The 19276-nt window shown below is 40.4% G+C and overlaps 1 protein-coding gene and 1 long non-coding RNA gene across 6 annotated transcripts; both read right to left on the reverse strand.

Moving 5' to 3' along the window:
- Positions 1–85: 85 nt before the first annotated feature.
- On the reverse strand, positions 86–18196 carry LOC111605604 (A disintegrin and metalloproteinase with thrombospondin motifs 7). Of its 2 annotated transcripts, XM_023324217.2 has the most exons (12): positions 18157–18196; positions 9401–9867; positions 9164–9326; positions 7828–7959; positions 7045–7751; positions 6859–6972; positions 3518–3664; positions 2889–3454; positions 2051–2178; positions 1597–1971; positions 1352–1529; positions 86–1293 (listed from the first exon to the last, which is right to left on the reverse strand). In XM_023324217.2, the coding sequence occupies exons 2-12, from the start codon at positions 9670–9672 to the stop codon at positions 1001–1003; spliced, it is 3075 nt and encodes a 1024-aa protein (XP_023179985.2). In that variant the 5' UTR covers positions 9673–9867; positions 18157–18196; the 3' UTR covers positions 86–1000. The 2 variants fall into 2 exon arrangements, with proteins under 2 accessions (XP_023179985.2, XP_023179986.2); XM_023324218.2 differs by lacking the exons at positions 86–1293; positions 1352–1529 and having other exon boundaries at positions 1809–1967.
- A 1-nt stretch (position 18197) lies between these two features.
- Positions 18198–18987, reverse strand: LOC111605610. Of its 4 annotated transcripts, none has more exons than XR_002751822.2 (3): positions 18909–18987; positions 18501–18656; positions 18198–18396 (listed from the first exon to the last, which is right to left on the reverse strand). It is a non-coding gene; the product is annotated as an uncharacterized LOC111605610 (long non-coding RNA). The 4 variants fall into 4 exon arrangements; XR_002751821.2 differs by having other exon boundaries at positions 18901–18973; XR_002751820.2 differs by having other exon boundaries at positions 18834–18957.
- Between the last annotated feature and the right edge of the window lie 289 nt (positions 18988–19276).

Raw genomic sequence — 19276 nt, forward strand, 5'->3', positions numbered from 1 at the left:
TCAATATTATGATTGTTTATTATTATTTTACATATCTTATCTCAATATACATATATAAATATATATATATATATATATATATATATATGCATACGCTCATAGATAATACTACACACATCATGTATAAACAAATGTTGCCTAAACACCAGGCTTAGTTCCTAGAAACTATTTTTTTTTTTTATTTTTTTTCGATTTGTTTTAAGTACTCGTTGTTATGCCCTGCATGTTAAGCATTGAATTAGTCTATCCAATCGGCTTACGAGCAAGTAAAAATGTATTGAAACCCGAAACCAAATCGATTTGAATTTTGAAATGTTCTTTGGAAAAATTGAAGGGCAATTAGAGTTGGGCGAGCTCTTAAGAATTCTTCTAAGGTCTTCATACGCGTGAGTCAACGGCCTCAAGCTTTTCCATAAAGCAAGCATCCAGAGGGCATATTACTTGTTACTTCCTTATAGATAGTATCATCTTAAAAGCTTAGCTAGAAATTGATAGAAAAACATTCCCAGTCACAGGGTGCTCAATAAAAACTTATCGATAAATCGATTGATTTATTTCAAACCTTTACAAATCGTGTTCAGCTCTACACTTGCTAAGGGCTGAGTAAGCTTAGGGCAACTGCAGGGCATATTTCCTAATATTATTGATCGATAATATTCGCTTATCGATAGTTACACGTATAATTCGAACTTGTTCAAATAAATATGTAAAACTGTGGGTTTTATTAGCAGCTCACTTAAGTTAGCTTTCACTTTAATTAATAGCAATAAATAGTTTCCGCCACCGGATCAAATTCCAGTTCCGGTTCAAGCTTGGGCTGCACTACCAGTTCCAGTTCCGGTTCCAGCTTCAGTCCGGTTTCAGTTTCGGTTTTCTGTTTGAGAACCAGTTACTATTTCGGTGCCAGATCGCTTTCCAGTTCTAGTTCCGGTCCCAGTTGCAGTTGTAGTTCCGGTTCCGATTCTATTTCCAGTTCCGATTCCAGCTGCCGCAGTTTGCCTCACAGCTTGAGCCGGCACTCGGGCAGCGTTGACTCGCACGGCTCCGTTTCGGGCGGCCGGGGAAGCAGGCTACACTGAGCATCCGCGACGACAACATCGTGCTGATCGAGACAGACAACGGAGCGCCGACGCTGGGGCATGGGAGCGCCCGGCTGGCGACAGGTAAGCGGACAAAATTGCCAAGGACCGGGCCACCAATGCGCCGGACAGTGCTGCTCAGCACAGACGCGTGTCTGCCTCGAGGGCCGCTTATTCTTTGCGTGTGTCCAGCAGGGCAGCTTGTCGCTGAGCACTGGAAATAAACTGAGATTTGACAATGCTCCGATGGAAGGTCGCTTGGCAGAACTTACATTTACCATTCTCCAGGCAGATGGGCTCTCGATGCTGAACACCGCCGCCACAGCTAACAGAGCAGGCGGTCCAGTTGCTCAGGCGCCACTGATGCTGTCGCCCGCTGGTGACATTAAACGCGGGCAACGTGAACTCGTAGTAGATGCCCGTGTTGCTCTCGTTGCCGCGCACGATAGCCTGCAGGACATTTATAGGATAGGGTATATTGATATATGAGAGATGGGCAACAAGGGGCTTGGCTTACATAGAGTGCTATGGCGTGCTGTATTGGCTGAGGTATTTTGATGGTCTCCTGCTCGTCCAGCCGATCGTAAAGGCTCTCGGCCCCGGCGATCTCGAATTCGCCGGGCATGGAGATCAGGCTGTCGCCATTCAAATAAAACTTGTCGCCCTGCGCTCGTCCGATGGCCAGAAAGTGCGGCGAGTTGGCCAGCTCCTTGATCAGTATGTGGCGCGCCCGAGCCGGTATGCTGACGATCTGTTCGTAGACGCCGTCGCTCACGTTGAAGGCCTCACTGTAGATCTCTTTTATGGGCTTGCATTGATCACCAGCACCGCCACAGACACCGCAACGATCGTCCTGCATGTCCGAGTCAACGATCCAATCGCAACCAACTTTCTGAATGAAACGCTTGTTTAATTGATCTCGCCGAGCAGCTGGGCCAGAGCGTGAATCTCGCTTGGTGGCTCGCACTTACCTTGCAGATGCCGTCGATGCACATGTTGTTCGTGCCCAGCGTACAGGGCGTGCCGTCGAGCACCGTCTCGCCCCAGTTAGCGATGATCGTATCATCCACGTCGCTGCAGAACAGTCGACACGGATTGTCTATAATACAGAGGGTTCGTATAGTTTCAGGTTAACTAACTTTAGTTTTTCATAATTCAAAGGCATCCATCCACTTTTAAGAGTACAATGTTGCTATGTAAGTGTGTTGAACCGGCAGTGGGAGCTGTGGTAGATCTCATGATCCCACGATGTATGCACAGCGTGTATCTAGCTTTATACGTCTGTCCGTCCGTCTGTCCGCCTGTCCGTCCGCATGATCGCACTGATTTCATTAACACTGGAAGTTGCGAACTTAAAATGTCAAATAAAAATTCTTTTCACCTCTGTTTCTTTGTTGTTTTCCGACCCTTTTCCTTAATTTTCCACTAGCGTAAGAGAATTGTGAAAAGGCCTCTATTAGCGGAGAATGCCTTAGGCTAAACACCTTCAGTTTTTCTGCCTCAATTCGCTGGTTCGTCCACAGCTGAATCTACTATGTCTACGAATAAGTTTCGAAAACGTTTAATCAATCTAAAAGTAAGATTTAGACCTTGGGCTAATTCAATTCAGATTTTCCTATTGGAATCTAAAGCATTTGCGCTTGAGGCTTTCATTTGATAAGACATCCATTTGGTAGGACATGCAGCATAAATATTTGAGTTTCCAAAAAGTCAAGAAGAAAGACAATGGAAATGATTGGATACCTCCTGCATAAGTGCACTTATCATAGCTAATGATTGTTCAGTCCATAGAGTTCTTTTTGCACTTACTCTTGTCGAAGAAGGGCAGCCACTTGTAGGTGGCGCCCTGGTAGCTGACATTGTCGTAGCGCGCACACTGCTGAGCCCGGAAGCTGGGCTGGTGCTCGGGGCAGGGCTTCTTGCGGCAGATCTTGTAGCGCTTGCGTTCGCCAATGCAGAAGACGCCGCCGTTGGCTGGAAGGGGGGAGTCGCATTCGCGTTGCTGTATGGAAACGCCACCGCCGCAGCTGCGCGAGCATTCGCTCCACTCGCTCCAGTTGCCCCAGCCGCCATGAATGGGCGTCAGCTCCTCCATGCGAACGCATTTGCCGTTCTGGCACCACTTGTTCTTGCCGCAGGCGGTGCCCGGCGCAGTTGGACGCATATTGGTGACACATTCGCCATTCACACGGCACCAGAGCGTCGAGCAGAACTCGTGCGGCGCGGAACAGGCGCCCACGTCGCTATCGGTAGTCAGATTGAACTGCATGCGGCACTGGCGCTTCGCATTGTAGCGCTCGCCCGGCAGAGCCTCCGGATAGTTGTACTCATCCAAAGGTGTGGGTGAATCATCCAGGCATTCACCCAATCCCTGGCTGCAGCACACAAGATTTGTAGCTCGAGTTATTAGCAGGAAACTTTTGTTGCTGTCTACTTACTCCAGGAAGTGGGTTATGTATTTCCGACTGCAGTTCGACCAGCAAACCTGCAGCGTATCCGCCCCAAAGGTCGGCGTCATGATGTGGACTATGGAGCCGACACGTGGATGGCAGCCGATCTTGGCCGTGTCGTGGAACATTCCAAAGCTAGAAAGGCAATTGCATCAAAAAAACAATTTTGGCAAATCAGCGCTTATCTTAATCGATAACCTACAGTACAGTTAATGGAAGCTGTGCAACATCACAAAATGTTTACTAAAGGCAGAGATCAAGGAACTGTTTTTGGTAAGTTTGGTATCGATTAGTTGATCGATTACAAGTTCGAATACAAATTTAGATCGATCATTTTGTTGATTCAAAGATCGATTACAATATTGTATCGATAAATGTATCGATTTCAGATTCATTTACAGTTTTGTATCGATATACTTCTTGATTTAAGGTTACTTTAAAATTAAGTAATATTAAGTATTAATATCAATGTTGACTGAAATATTATACATATCGATGGGCTTATCGATTTAAGGTTAAAGCTTAAGTTATCGATAATATTTCCAATTTCATCTTTAGCTGAAATGTTATATCGATAGTTTTGTATCGATTTCAATTTTGAACTATAATTGCTTATCGATAATCTTGTATCGATAAGAGTTTGAATTGATTAGGATATCGATGACACGCTTAACTCAACTTTTGGGTCGATCAATATTTATCAGATTACATGTTTATGGCTTTCAACTTAACCTACAACTGTGTATCGATATACTTATCGATTTCAGGCATTAATTTAATGATTTCGAGCTTATAAACTAATTCTGATCTTTAAAAATTGCAGGTTTTCGATACCGAATCAGCGATGTACGTAACATTATTACGCAATTGCGAGTGGATCTTATGTAAGCCTTCGTAGTGTGTCACTAAAACGAATACTCACACACAGACACACTCACACTTAAGGGCCCAAATCTCGATCAACATTGTTGCAGCAGCAGTAGCTAAGAAGACGCCCGTCTTGCTCTCCCCTATATTTAATCAGTCGAGATTTATTATTCGCATTGTCTTCGAGCAACGACAAGCAAACAAAAACAAATAATAATAATAATAATAATACAAAAATCAACAGCAGCAGCAATTTATGCCACGCTCTGCTGCTCTAGACTGCGGGCCAGTCAAAAACCTGATTATTAGAATAGTGCTTAAATCAGCACAGTACAAAATAAAACAAAAACAAATGCACACACACACTCACACACACATAGAGAGTCAGAAATAAGCATATCGTTAGCCAGCGGCTGGCACCTGACGATGACCGCGCGACCCAGCGACAATCAAACGTAAATTGCACAACAACAAACAAGTCACATTGAAGTACTCGACGTGCCAAGATACCCTATAATAGTCAATTGAATTAAATTAAATCAAATTAATTATGTTATCGATAAACATATAAATACATATAAACATATAAACATAAACATATATGATACGTTTCCTATTTTAAGATTAGTTCTGAAAAAATATTGAATATATATGAAGAAAAATAAACAACGATGAATTCGCTCAACTTTTTCGATAAATTGTTTTTCTTACTGTGCTAAAGATAAAAGTCGATAAGGTTTCCCTACTTTAAGCTTAGTTCTTTGCCCAACTCTTTCGATAAATTCCGATAAGATACAACAATAACCAAAGATGAAAGTTGTGTACACGACTAATCGATTGAACTCTTTTAATGTGTTATCGATAAAACTCGATAATGTAGTTTTTATACTCGATATGACAAATCACCTCAAAAATTTCGATAAATAGCTTCTATTATTCCGATAAAGTTAAAGAAGCATGTGAAAGCGATAACTTTTTCGATAACTATATTTCGTATAAGAATTTATTTATTGTAATCGATGTGTGTCATTCAAAAACAATATGATCATAAATATCGGTAGGGAAATTGATAACGATACACAAAGTAGTAAATTGGATTGAAATAATTGGTTCTTGGCAACTCCAGAAGTGAATGGACATGGACTCTCTACAATTAACTAGATTACAGGGTAGAATGACGATTGTGTCAGTGCAGCCGCTGGCTGATCCGTCCGGCTGGTTGACTCAATCGCAACACGCCAGACTGACGGGCACTTGGCTGCGCTTATAAGGCGTTTTACAAAAATCCACTTGGCACGAACACCAAACGAGATAAGCCTACGAAACCGGACAACTGCGACAGCCACTGGCTGTGCTACCAAATTGCTACGTACCTCCGTGCCTCCATATACATATCGATATATGTATGAGTGTGCGTGCATTAGGGATGGACACAAAACATCGTTTGAATTGACTAATTTTAGCAAGCATTCAAGCTAACGATTTTTTCGCGTTATGTATATATATATAAATATATACATATATATAAATATATACATATATATTTATATATATATATATATATATATATATATATATATATATATATATATATATATATATATATTATTTATATTTAAAATATATGAATATAGCTTTTTAATCATTCTATAAATTTATGTATATATAGAATGATAAAAAATATATATTTTAAAATATTAAAATTAAATTAATTTTTGAACTTAATCTAACTTAAAATAAAAATATTGCCATTGAAGGCAATTGAGCAACAAGAAAAAATAATGGCTACAAGCTAAAGATAGGCTGAACTTCTTCTGACCTAAGACGAAGGTTTGCATATAAAAAATTTATGTGAATCTAGCGATTTATAACTACATGTCCATCTCTAGCTACATGTGTGTGTGTTAGTCACTGGTTCAGCGACTAATTGAGTTTGAATAGCGCAGCAGCAGGGCGGCAGCTACGGCAACTGCGGCTGCAAGGCATTGGGAAGGAGGGTAGCGGGGAACGGGCAGTGGAGATGCTTGTTGGCATATAGAGGACGGGCGGTGGTAGGAGACGCTAGGGGAGGGGCGGACGCTCGTGTCGACTGTGGGCGTGCAACGCAGGCGATCATTGTCACAACACACGCAGGTGTCAAAGCATCCGTCGCGTTCACTTAAGGCAGCCATTCATTCAGTTTCTTGCTGCTTGCATGTTTGTTTGGTTGTTTGTTGTTGTTGTTGTTGTTGTTACTGTTGCTGTTGTTGCTGCTGCTGCTAGTTTGATTCATTCATTAAACGAATTGGGCTGCACATAAATCTTACGGCTGCCCGCTCAATTGATGCATTTGCATTGCGTTGGCCAAGCGACTGGTTGGGAAGTGCATTTCGATGTTGGCCAACAACGATGTTGGCCAAAGAGCAAGGGGCAGGAGGGGGATTGGGGATTGGGGTAGTAGTACGGAAGTCTATTGGACTTACTTGTGGCCCAGTTCGTGCGTGATCGTGTGGGAGAGCATGATGCCGTTGTCCTCATTCACGCTGCACGATTGCTTCGGCTTGCACATGCCGCCCACATTGGCCAGTCCCAAGGTCCTGCAAGGGGCACGCAATTAGTATTAGCCAGATATGTCAGATACCAGCGAGACGTGGCTCTATATCACTCACATGCAGTTGTTGCCACAGATGTTCTTGCGCGTTATCAGTATGGCCACGTCGTGATGATGCGGATCGTTCTCATTGAGCGTGTTCAGCTTGTGCTGCCAGCTGCAGAAGCGATCGAGATTCCTTTGCGCATTCTGCGTGAGATTCAGCTCCGGTTCTGTATCATTCTCCTGCAGCTCAATAATGCGGACCACAACGATTTCGATCGCATTGCCTATGCTGGGATCTTTGTAGAGGGCGGACACCATGTTCATGATGGTCAGCAGATAGCCAACGACATCTTTGTGAAATGCCGACATTGTGGCGTCTGCCACGATCAGCGTTTCCACGTGCCGTGGACTGCTGATCGAGCGGCGACTGCGCTCCACGTGCGTCTGCTCCTCCAATTGAGTTTCATATTTGAATTTCGTGTGCGGATGCTTGTACCCATGATGATGATAATGGAGCTGCGGCTGCTGCTCCTTCTGCTGCGGCTGATGATGGTGATGACGATGATGACGTCGCAACTTACGACCGCCTTGTATCTTGAATTTTCCACGCGCCTGCCACTCGAGTCGCGTCTCCATGCGGCGCCTAGGCTCGCGTGTGCCACAATTGCTAATCGGACTGTGGCTCTGGCTCTGGCTGTGGCTGTGGCTCTGGTTGCGCAGCTGGTCCTTGTGCCGCTGCTCCTTGCGCCTGCGCTTATGTCGACGCCAGTGCTGATCGGTCTAAGCCAATACAAAGACAAACATAAATAAGTGTATGTATGTGTATGTGTGTGTTGTCATCATTTGTATGGCTTACCTTCAGCTTGGGCTTGGGCTTAACCGAGGACCGCTGGAATACTACATGCGGATGACCGTTGATTGGATGCGCCGCATGCTGCTTAGAAGGCTCTATGTAATACTCATTGTTGGCCGTCTTAATGTGGCCCACCTGGCAAAAAAATTAGAGCAACTAGCGAAAATCAGGGCTGAACAGAAAGACTTAGGCGACAAACTTGCTTAAAACAAATGACTTAAGCAAAAAACTTGAAATAAAGTTTATATGAATGTATAAATGTATGAATGTATGGATGTATGAATGTATGAATGTATGAATGTATGAATGTATGAATGTATGAATGTATGAATGTATGAATGTATGAATGTATGAATGTATGAATGTATGAATGTATGAATGTATGAATGTATGAATGTATGAATGTATGAATGTATGAATGTATGAATGTATGAATGTATGAATGTATGAATGTATGAATGTATGAATGTATGAATGTATGAATGTATGAATGTATGAATGTATGAATGTATGAATGTATGAATGTATGAATGTATGAATGTATGAATGTATGAATGTATGAATGTATGAATGTATGAATGTATGAATGTATGAATGTATGAATGTATGAATGTATGAATGTATGAATGTATGAATGTATGAATGTATGAATGTATGAATGTATGAATGTATGAATGTATGAATGTATGAATGTATGAATGTATGAATGTATGAATGTATGAATGTATGAATGTATGAAGTATGAATGTATGAATGTATGAATGTATGAATGTATGAATGTATGAATGTATGAATGTATGAATGTATGAATGTATGAATGTATGAATGTATGAATGTATGAATGTATGAAGTATGAATGTATGAATGTATGAATGTATGAATGTATGAATGTATGAATGTATGAATGTATGAATGTATGAATGTATGAATGTATGAATGTATGAATGTATGAATGTATGAATGTATGAATGTATGAATGTATGAATGTATGAATGTATGAAGTATGAATGTATGAATGTATGAATGTATGAATGTATGAATGTATGAATGTATGAATGTATGAATGTATGAATGTATGAATGTGAGAATGTATGAATTGATTGTATAATTGTATCATTGGATGAATGTGTAGAAGTATGTATGCACATTAAAAAATAGTACAGAAAAGCCAAGATGATCCGCTAAATAGTTAAGCATTTGAACTTGTTTATACATTGCACTCTTCTATTCGATTCTGTAACTTTATAATCTCAGCTTTTAACCTTGTGGTTTCAACTCTTGGAGGTATCAAGCTGAGCATCGCATAATATATATTGAGTTTGTGATTGGAGTTACTCACCAGACCGGAACATGTGGATATGGCCACATTGGCTGAGGGCTCGCCGCGCACCTTGCCGTGGAAATGGCAATTGAGCTGCTGCGCTGGCGGCGGCGCACGTGTGCGCAGATCCCGACGATGTCTCTCCACAATCAGATGTGGCGCCAGGAAGTAGCTGTGAGCTCTGCGATATACAAATGCAAACAATTAATGGCGTGGACCGCTGCTGGAGCCATCTATCTCTGCCAGCCCACTTACGTCAGCTCCAGGTGCAGCGTCTCGTCACGCAGCGGCAGCTCGAAGTGCAGCTCCGGCTCTGTCGCAACGCTGCGTCGCTGCCGCCTGTGATCCCGGTCGTGGGCGTAGTGGAGCGTGTGCGTCATGAAGGCGCCATCGGCATGCACGCGCCGCGGCACAACCAGCTGCCCCTCGCCATCCACCAGCTCCTCCGTGTGCAAGCCAAAGAGCGGCTCGCAGCCGCCATAGCTGAACCACAGGCAGAGCAGCGTGCTCAGATAATAGCGTTTCATATTGTCTCCTCTCAAGTGCGCACAACTTTATTTCTCCTTCTCTAACTGTCTCTTATACTCTCTACTCTTGTGTTATGTTCTTGCTTTGTCCCTCAGGCCCTTAGCCGTTGTCCATGCGTTTTAGCAGCTTGGCAATTAGCGGGCACATGGCAGGCGCCCAAATCCAATCGCGGCCAGGTCCAATCAGGGCATCAGCTAAGGCAGAAATAAATAAATAATATTAAGATATATATATATATATATATATATATATATATATATATGTATATATGTCAGTCTGTATAATCTGCATTGGCTATGCCATTGAATGGTTTTTGTCAAAATGTGTGTAACAGGCATATATATATATTCCTGATCGAAATCGGTGTAGTCCAGTCTATATGTCCAGTCTATCTCTATCGATCTCAGCATCTATTTGAGCTAGAAACTTGCCATTGCATGTCGAGTTTGTTGCAAGTAATCGATACCTGTTTCCGCTTTATTGTTATCGATTTTAAACATCATCGAAGTGCAGTTAATAAATTATATCCCATACGGCTTAAGAGCTAGAGCTTTAAAATTTTTCTTTTAGTTTTATGTATATTTTATACAATTTTGATTTTTGTTCGATTTTGGACACCTGCTCCAATTTTTATATTTTGTTCAGTTAAGATTATAGCCAATATGTGAAAGAGCTTGCATTTTTACTCATTTGGTAAATACTCCCATGGTACATGTAGATCATGTGCTGAACATTTTATTGAAATCCGATAAGTAACACAGAATTTATTAAGCCAAACGTTTGGCTCAGCACAAGCAGGTGGCAAGAAGTTCCTATACATGTGCACACATACATTCAAAGCGTGCATTCTTTTCTATTCAAAGAATCAAGAATGATTTGTGCTTGAATTGTCAACGACTACTTTAGTTCAGATTTGCCATTTCATACAAGAACAGTGCAGTGGCAGTGTTGGTAGAGGCAGCGCATGTTGCCGAAAAGCTCAGGGTACAATATGAAGTCGCAATGTTGGCAGACTTGATGCGCGTTGCGTAGGAAGATGTTGGTGCGAGTCTCGGTTTCCTAATGTCGACATTGATTTGTCTATGGAAAATATTCAAAAACGCAATTGGACTGGGATCTGTTAGTCAGGCACCCCGACTAGATCTGTCGTTGTTGATTAATCAATTTTGAATTGATTTTTCAGTTTTTTTCTCTCATTTGAAAACTGATATATTATATTTATCACTTTGCATAGATATTTCTCAGACATTTTCAATATTTTTGTTGTTTGTTTGTTATACAAAACGGGAGAACCACAAATGTTATGCTGTTAGACAAAAGTTTTTTTTGTTCTTCTAAAATTTTATCATATTACAACGCACATCAGAAATATTCCGTGTCAAATGACAGCAGCTGTTTCTTAGATTTATTTGTTGAATACCCAAAAGCTTTCAGATTGCTTGAAGTTCTCAGACTGCTAAAGAAAAAGTTCATATTTAATACATCTGTGTTTAGGGAACCAACTTGTCGAAGCCAGATTTATACATAATATATACAATTTATACAATAGAGAGAGAGAGAGAGAGTGAGAGGTCGAGAGCTTTGATCCTTGCAGGGCACTATGCGGTAAAGTTAAAGCTTTAGTGAAAGCAACAACTTCAATAGAAATAAGCTTTTGAATGTAAGCATGGTCTTTAGCAGCTTTATGCCTCTGCAGGAGTGTTTGCAGTAAGGTTTAATACAGGGCTTTTGCTGAAGATTACTATTGATATACGTCAGCTCTCAGAAATGCTTGTAACATCCATTAAATTCAAGCTTTATTCCATTGAAATGAAAACTTTAAGCGAAAATTTCATTGATTAAGCAAATCAGTATCAATAACTTAGCTTTACGCTTACAATAAGGCAATAGCATGAGTGAATTGAATTATTTAAATATATTTAAATATTGTGTACTTTAATGGCGGAAAGGGTATCAACGAGTCGAGCATTCACGTGTTCTATCAGCTGGGCAATGAAACGATCAAGTCGACGCCACTGGCAGCAAGTGTCATTGCGATTTTGAGCACTTCGCTCGGTTAACAACAATAACAACTGCGGCAGACTGACAACAACAACAACAACAACAACAACAGCAGCAACAACAATTGACAACCACAGTTTGGGCCACTGTTGCAGGCAATGCATTCAGATTGAATTTCAATTGTGCGCATTTCATCAAAAGCTGCTGCTGCTGCTGTTGCAACTGGAGGTAGTAGCAATTGTTGCTGCTGCGGCAACAATTTTTATGGTTGGGGCCTTGGCGCCAGGCATTTTTGATTGGCAGCTCTGCTCAGCGACTGACATCGGATACAGGACACTTGTGCTGCGAAGTGCCATGAATGATGCAAGCCCGATCGGGCCAGACAACAATTATGGCATAAATTTCTACGAAAATATGCAACAACAGCAACAGCAACAGCAGCAGCAAAAGTGGAGAGAAAAAACTATTTCCAGCTAATAAATAAAAGCTGATTTGCTTTTAGCTTTTAGCAAATGCTGGCTGGGGGGCAAAGGGGACTGCCCAATGTGACTGTGACTTTGCCTGTGTCTGCCTTTGTGTTTGTGTGCGATTTTTTTTCGGACAGTCCCACAGTGCCAGCCAGACAATGGGCTAACCAAATTTTTAGCTAAGAAACGGGCAATAAAATTAAGCAAATAATTTGAAAGCGGCGCTTCAAAGGTAAACATTAAAGCAGAACAATAACGAGCTGTGTGTGTGCGTGTGTGTGCCTAAGTGTGAGTGTGTGAGTGTGTCAGTGTGTGTGTATCAAAGCAATACACGACAACTTAATTATTCAATAGATGAGCAAATGACACGAAGTCGGAGAAGATCGCAGATCGCAGATCGAAGGCTAGTGGGGGGAGCCTAGGGGAGGGCCAAGTGAGGAGTCCGTCTAGCCTGTTATCACGATCACGATTTGTAATTTATGATAAATGTTGGCAATTCCATTAATAAAATTAAATAAAGCTCATTAGCTGGCAACAAACAAACGAAATAACATTTTTTTATATCCAAAATATATTTTTATTTTTTTATTATTTTTCGTTTTTGTTTTGTCATGCGCCAAACGTGTCGAGCCAACCGAATTGAGCAGCAGCTCGCAGCCCTATACTCTATGGTATTTTCATTAGTATTATTATTATTAATATTTATTTAACATTTCAAATTATTTTTGTTAAAAATCTTAGCATTGCGTCGATTTCATTATCATTAGTAACATCATTATCAGTATGATTATTATCATCATCGTGATTGTCTTTATTATTATCATAGCCTGACCTGTCAGGAACTCTGGGGAGAGAGCGCAACTAAAACATAAAGAAGCACCCCATAGAGAGGAGCAGGAGAAGGAGCTCATTCCTATTATCATTCTCACTATTATAAGTCATATAAATACTGTTGCCATTATCATCATCGTCATCATTATCATGGCTCACATGACCGATGACAAATGCAAAGGACCCACCCTTTGTTGAGCAGGGTATTTCGAGATTTTTGAGAGGCGCCTGTAGCAGGCGCCGTTATAAATTAAATTCAAATTGAATGAAAAAACCCAACGTGACAATAAAATTCCAGTTTTTGTTTCTCAGTCGAGTCTAGCTCCCAGTTCCCAGTTTCCAGTTCTTTAGTTCTCAAAGTTGGGAAATATTTCCTATAGACAATTGCGGCGAAACTTGAAAGATCTGCACACAATTAGCAAGCGCCGCATTGTCATATGCTAAATACGCTAGAGACAGAGACTCGATCGCTATGTCTCTCTCTGTCTCTCTCTCTCTCTCTCTCTCTTTCTCTCTATTCCTCTCTGTGATATTCTCCAGTTGCTTTCTCTATTCGAAGCCGGCTGTCGCCATACGTTTGCCCATTATGCTGCAGTGCGTCGGCTAGCGGGCGCCACATTTAATTATCAATCAATCACATTTGACGGCTCCCTCCATTAAATGTCAGCCAATTGATTGAATTTTCATTTGGAGAACGACAAACTGTGCTGTGCTGTGCTGTGCTGTGCTGCGCTGTTTGACGCGGGCCACTGGCGATAGCTATTATGGCCGTAGCTATTGCTCTGCTGCTGTGCTCCTGCTCATGCCCCTCGCTCTGTCCCATTCAACCGTTCTCTGCACTCGCTCACGATTGATCAATGTTGTTGTCTGACTCGCTGATTGATGAACTGCATTCGAGTGCATTGCAATGGGCATTTTGCAGCCTCAAGCTCCGCTCAGCCAATCTCTGCTCCTCGCAGATGGATTTGGTTTCTGAGTCGTGAAGTCTGAATGGAAACACTATTTCCATTTCTGTCCCCCTTTCACCTCCTATAACGATGATTTAGTGAGCGCATGGCATTCATTCCAATATTGATGTATCTATCAGGCTGGACAAATTGATCTACTGACTTCCCATATCTATATAATCTTGCACTCTAAGATATTTAGATATTGCCAAAAGACATTTCTTTCTCTTTCCCAAAAAACTAGCAGACAGATGGGCGATCTAGCCAAGGGAGTTGCGACAAGTATTGATATTATTTACTTACAGACAATGCATTTCCTTTTATGGGCAGGCTAGACTTCAATTCACTTTTCTAACTTATTTAGTTTGGATGATGAAATCGTGATCGAAAGGCGATCGATTTCTCGATGGAAAAGCGCCAGTTACTGATCAATGATCTACGTAGCGCCTATGGAATAGATCACTGACTAAGCGTGACTGAACCTCGTATTATTCTGGTGAATCACTTGGACCCACGCTTCGCATGATCTCACATAGTTTCTCTTATTAGGCTGTTTTCCTCCATTGCCAATTTCACTCTGGTCCAAATGTGATTTGGCTCCATTGAGTAGCAAACACGCACACACGTACGCTTCGTATGTGCTTATTAAATTTATTATTATTATATATAAATTTATTTGTTTTTCGTCAATGGCCGGCGTTGGCGTTCCAAAATTGACATTTGTCAACAGCTTTGTTGACGCTTTGCTTAATTTATTAGCCACGTTTTGTTGTCGCTTTACATTTGGCTTGGCCGCTCGATCACATCACCATCTCGATAATGATCACCGATAATGATCATCATATGTGGGGCAAAGACAACCAGCTGCGAGCTGCGAGCTGAGAGCTCCACTGTTAGCTCATCTGGACTTTGTATGCAAATAGTGCGACCAAAAAGAATTTGAGAACAAAAAAACACGAGAAAAACAAAATGAGAAAAATAGTCAAATTCGGCTAGCCACATTTCGAATCACATATTTTGGCATCTTTTCTTCCAAATCAATCAAAAACCATTCGATTGTATAATAGGCATATTCTCAAGTAGATCTTAAAACTAATCCTCTCCAAAACTGGGAGTTGATTACGCCTTGAGAGAAACTTTATATGGGCACCTCATAGTTCAAGCATATAATGTAATTAGTTATGTCTTAGAGAATAGAATATAGAATATAGAATATAGAATATAGAATAGAATATACAATCAAACAAATTTCAATACTTTTTATACGTATATAAAAAAAAAAATGTTTTCTGCTCGAAAATTGGGAAATTTCTTTGTTGCATTTATTCAAAAAAGTTTCTCATGTTTCGCAGAAATTTTCTTACAAAAATTATTACAAATTTAACAAAAGATTTTACAACGATTTTTAAGATTGATAAGATTTTTAAGGATTCTGAAAATCTGGTTACATCATTTCTCCAGAGACCTAATTATTTCCAAATGCTTCCAAGACAATTCAAAAATTGTAGAAACATTTTCAAAATATACCGAAAATTTCTATAGATTCAAAGCATTTTAAAGATTTCCGTAGTTTTTCAGATTCCCAAAAATGTAGAATAACTTTCTGGAGCGCTCCACAAAATGTTGAAAGATTTCTACAGCTTACACCAAGAAAGTCAACGCTAAACAATAAAAATTTCTAAGGAGCCTGAAAGATTTTCATGTCTTCCGAAAAACTGCTTCAATGGCGTAGAGCTTACCAGAAATGCCGAAAAGCTTGAGAAAAATCTCCTACATTCTTAATGATGTTTAAATATTCTCGAAGATTTCAAAGATCATTTGCAACGATCGTAAAGAAGCTTTCCGAGTGTGGCTGTGTGTGTGAGTGTGTTCTACGCGCTTCATTGGATAACATCTGCCCACGAGCCATATGGCTAAATCGTTTAGAAAATGGCAAATTATGAGACGGAGATGGAGGCGGAGGCGGAGACGGAGACGGAGACGGAGCCCTGACGGGCTTATAGAAAGATTTCACTTGGATGGCGAGACCAAAGCCAATTTGTACGCCTACTAGACAGCACATACATAGAGAGAGAGAATGAGAGAGAAGAAGTGGGAGAGGAAGAGGAAGAGCGAGTGACTCTTCCATATTGCTGTGTGGCTTCATTCACATATTTTTTTTTCATTCATGCGTTTAGCTCCATTGAGACACACACACACACACACACACACACACACACACACACACACACACACACACACACACACACAGACACACACACACACACACACTCGCACACACGCACACCCAATGCGAGAGACACAGCTTTTATTTTTATGAATGAAATGAAACTTTGGAGCGTAGTAAAACGCGAAACGATGTGAGCAACGAGCAGCGAGCAGAAGGCAGAGGGGGCCCAGTGGAGGGGCGGGCTGACGTCTGCTCTGTCCAGATCGCACGTAACTCCAAGCATATGTGGATCTAATGTTGTTGTTGCCGTCTCGGGGCATATTTTAATTTCTTTAGTGGCGGGCGTCTCCGCGTCGGTGCCAGAGCATGTGGGCCGAAAATGTATTTTTTATGGCGACGTTTCATTTTTTTCTTGTTTTTTTTTTATATATTTTTTAAAGTTTGTTTCGCTCTTCGGTGCTGTTGCTGCTGTTGTTGTTGTTGTAGCTGATGCTGTTGTTGTACAACAAATGCAGGCCATAAATTTTGCACAGGCGTCGCTCGGGATGGCCACGGATCGTCAGCAAAAGAAGGGGCGGAAAGCATGGGGCGTGGCATGGGGTACGGGAAGGGAGCGGGCAGCGGCGGGTAGTTGGAGCAGTTGAACGCACTGCAGCCCACAAAAAACGTTATAACAAATCATTTAATTTGTGTTTGTTTTTTTATCTCTTGTAGCATGGAAACAATGTTGTTGCTGCTGCTACTGTAGCTGTTGTTGTTGTTGCTGTTGTCGCTACCGGGCAAAAAACATACGCAGCGCTTATTTTGACCATTTTTGGGAGCTGCTGGTGGCATTTATTTGGTCTGACGACGCCTGGCTTCGTGTATCTAGCAGATACACAAAAACGCTTGTAGATATAAGCTCTGTATCTGTAGCTCTAGCTGTAGCTGTATCTGAATCTGTATCTCCGTATCTCTAGGTTTATCTATATGTATATGTATCTCATGATGTACCTGTATCTCTAGCTGTAGCTGTATCTGTATATGTATCTTCAGATGTATCTGTATCTGTATCTCTAGAAGCAGCTGTATCTGTATCAATACCTCTAACAATATCTGTATCTGTATATGTATCTCTTATTGTATTCGTATCCGTATCTGTATCTGTATCTGTATCTGTATCTCTAACTATATATATCTATATGTGTGTGGCTGAGATCACACAGGAAATTAGCTTGAAATATCGCCATCGTTTGCCTTACTTCAAACCAACAAAAAAACATTGAGCAACAACACGTAAAAAGAAATATAAAATAAAAAAAATCAAAATGCTGAAAGAACTCCAATTTTCGATGTAGTTTTGAGCTAGTAACATATCGAAACTCCAATCAAAGCTAACTTTTCGATCTTAAATTGTCCAAATAAGCTGTTTTTAAAAGTATTAATTAATTTTGGCATTTTATAATAAAAGGAAATTTCAATAAAATATATTATACAATTTTAAAAACAACATTTGTGACATGGAAACTTTTTAAGTATTTCAAATGCTGCCAAAAAATTATTATAGGGAAATTCTACAAACAATTAAAATCTATTTGAATCTCCTACAACAGTTGCAAATAAAAAATAAATATTTTCTCGTTTTCCTCTCTATTTTTAAGAGTATAATAAATAACAATAGAAATTTGCTTAAGATCTTTGTGCCTTCTTATTTAATATAAGTTTTTTTATGTGGAATTTGTTCGTAAAAATCGTATAATATGTTATATTATATACATACTATATATAATCTTATGACAACTATTCAGCAATGAAATCTTTTGAATCTTTTGAATAATAGAGTAAGCTAAAAAAAAAGCATTTACTTCTATAATAAATGGTGATTGCAGTAAAAATCTAAATGAGTTAAGCTTCTGCTATGAGTCAAAATCTTTATGGATAAACAGTTTTATTCCATATTTTTTAAATTTCTTCTGCATACAAATTGTAAATTCAAAAATTAAAAATTATATATATAGAAAAAAAATATATATATATATTAAGAATCATGATTCTATAGATGGACTAGATTCGTTGCACGATACTCACCCTAAGACTGCTGTTGTTTCTTTTTATATATTTTTGTTTCTTTTGTTTGTTTGTTTTTATTTATTTTATTTTATTTTATTTATTTATTTATTTTCTTTTTTGGCTCTGAATGAAGCCCGTAAAGATGTCAACCGCAAATGCCGACGTTCTTACTGATTATAGTTATGATGATAATGCTGATGTTGATGCTGATGATGATGTCAGGTAAATACTGTGGGGAGCGACGGCGATTTGGGTCGTCTGATTCGCAGCACAAAAAAACAGTAAACAAAAAAAAAATATATATGAAAAAAAAAACGACAACAAGAAGTGAGATAAATTTGTTTGCGCCGGCGATGACTAACCGATTTTCAATATTGAATTAGTTTTCGTCACTTTTTAATTCTGTTGTTGTTCTTGTTGCTGTTGTTGGTAGGGTTCTTATTGTTGCTGCGCATGCGGCACACGCGCTGATAAAAAAAGCGAGAAGCAAAAACAATGTGAGAACAAAATTGCACGAGCTGAAATTAATTTACGAAAAAAATCCATTAAAACGCAAAACAATCAAAAGAAGTAGAAAAAATGGAAAGAAGAAAACAAAAAACAAACAGCGTTTGGCGCGCGTTTTGTTTTGTTTTTTTTTTTTTTTTGGTTTGTGGTTTGTTTATCGATGCCAATTTCAATTTCAATTTCAATACAATGCGAAGCGAAGCGATGCGATGCGATGCGATTCGATTGCGAGTGCTTATGCATACACTAACATACACACTCACACACACACACACACGCGCACACACACGGACACGCCGGCGCAGTCGCCGTTCGGACTCAAACTAAGTGAAAATTGCAAGCGGCCACTCGTTTTATTCAAAGGAAAGATTGGGGAGCCCAGCCAGAGTCACAGCCGTAGCCCAATAAGCCGAACCAGTGCCGGTCGCACGATCAAGCTAAACCAACGCACGAACGAGCAAACGAACGAACGAGCGAACGAATGAACGAACGAGCGAGTGAGCAGCGCAGCTCCCGCAATGATTTTGCTGACGGCAGCGACGGCGCGAGCGCTCACTCAATGGAGTCAGCGGCGTCAACGTCGGCGTCTTAATGCCGCGCCAGCTGCATGTGACCCCCAGCGAACACCCCA

This window comes from Drosophila hydei, unplaced genomic scaffold (assembly GCF_003285905.1).
Source record: "Drosophila hydei strain 15085-1641.00,03,60 unplaced genomic scaffold, DhydRS2 tig00000333-arrow-arrow-pilon, whole genome shotgun sequence".
Lineage (NCBI taxonomy): Eukaryota > Metazoa > Arthropoda > Insecta > Diptera > Drosophilidae > Drosophila > Drosophila hydei.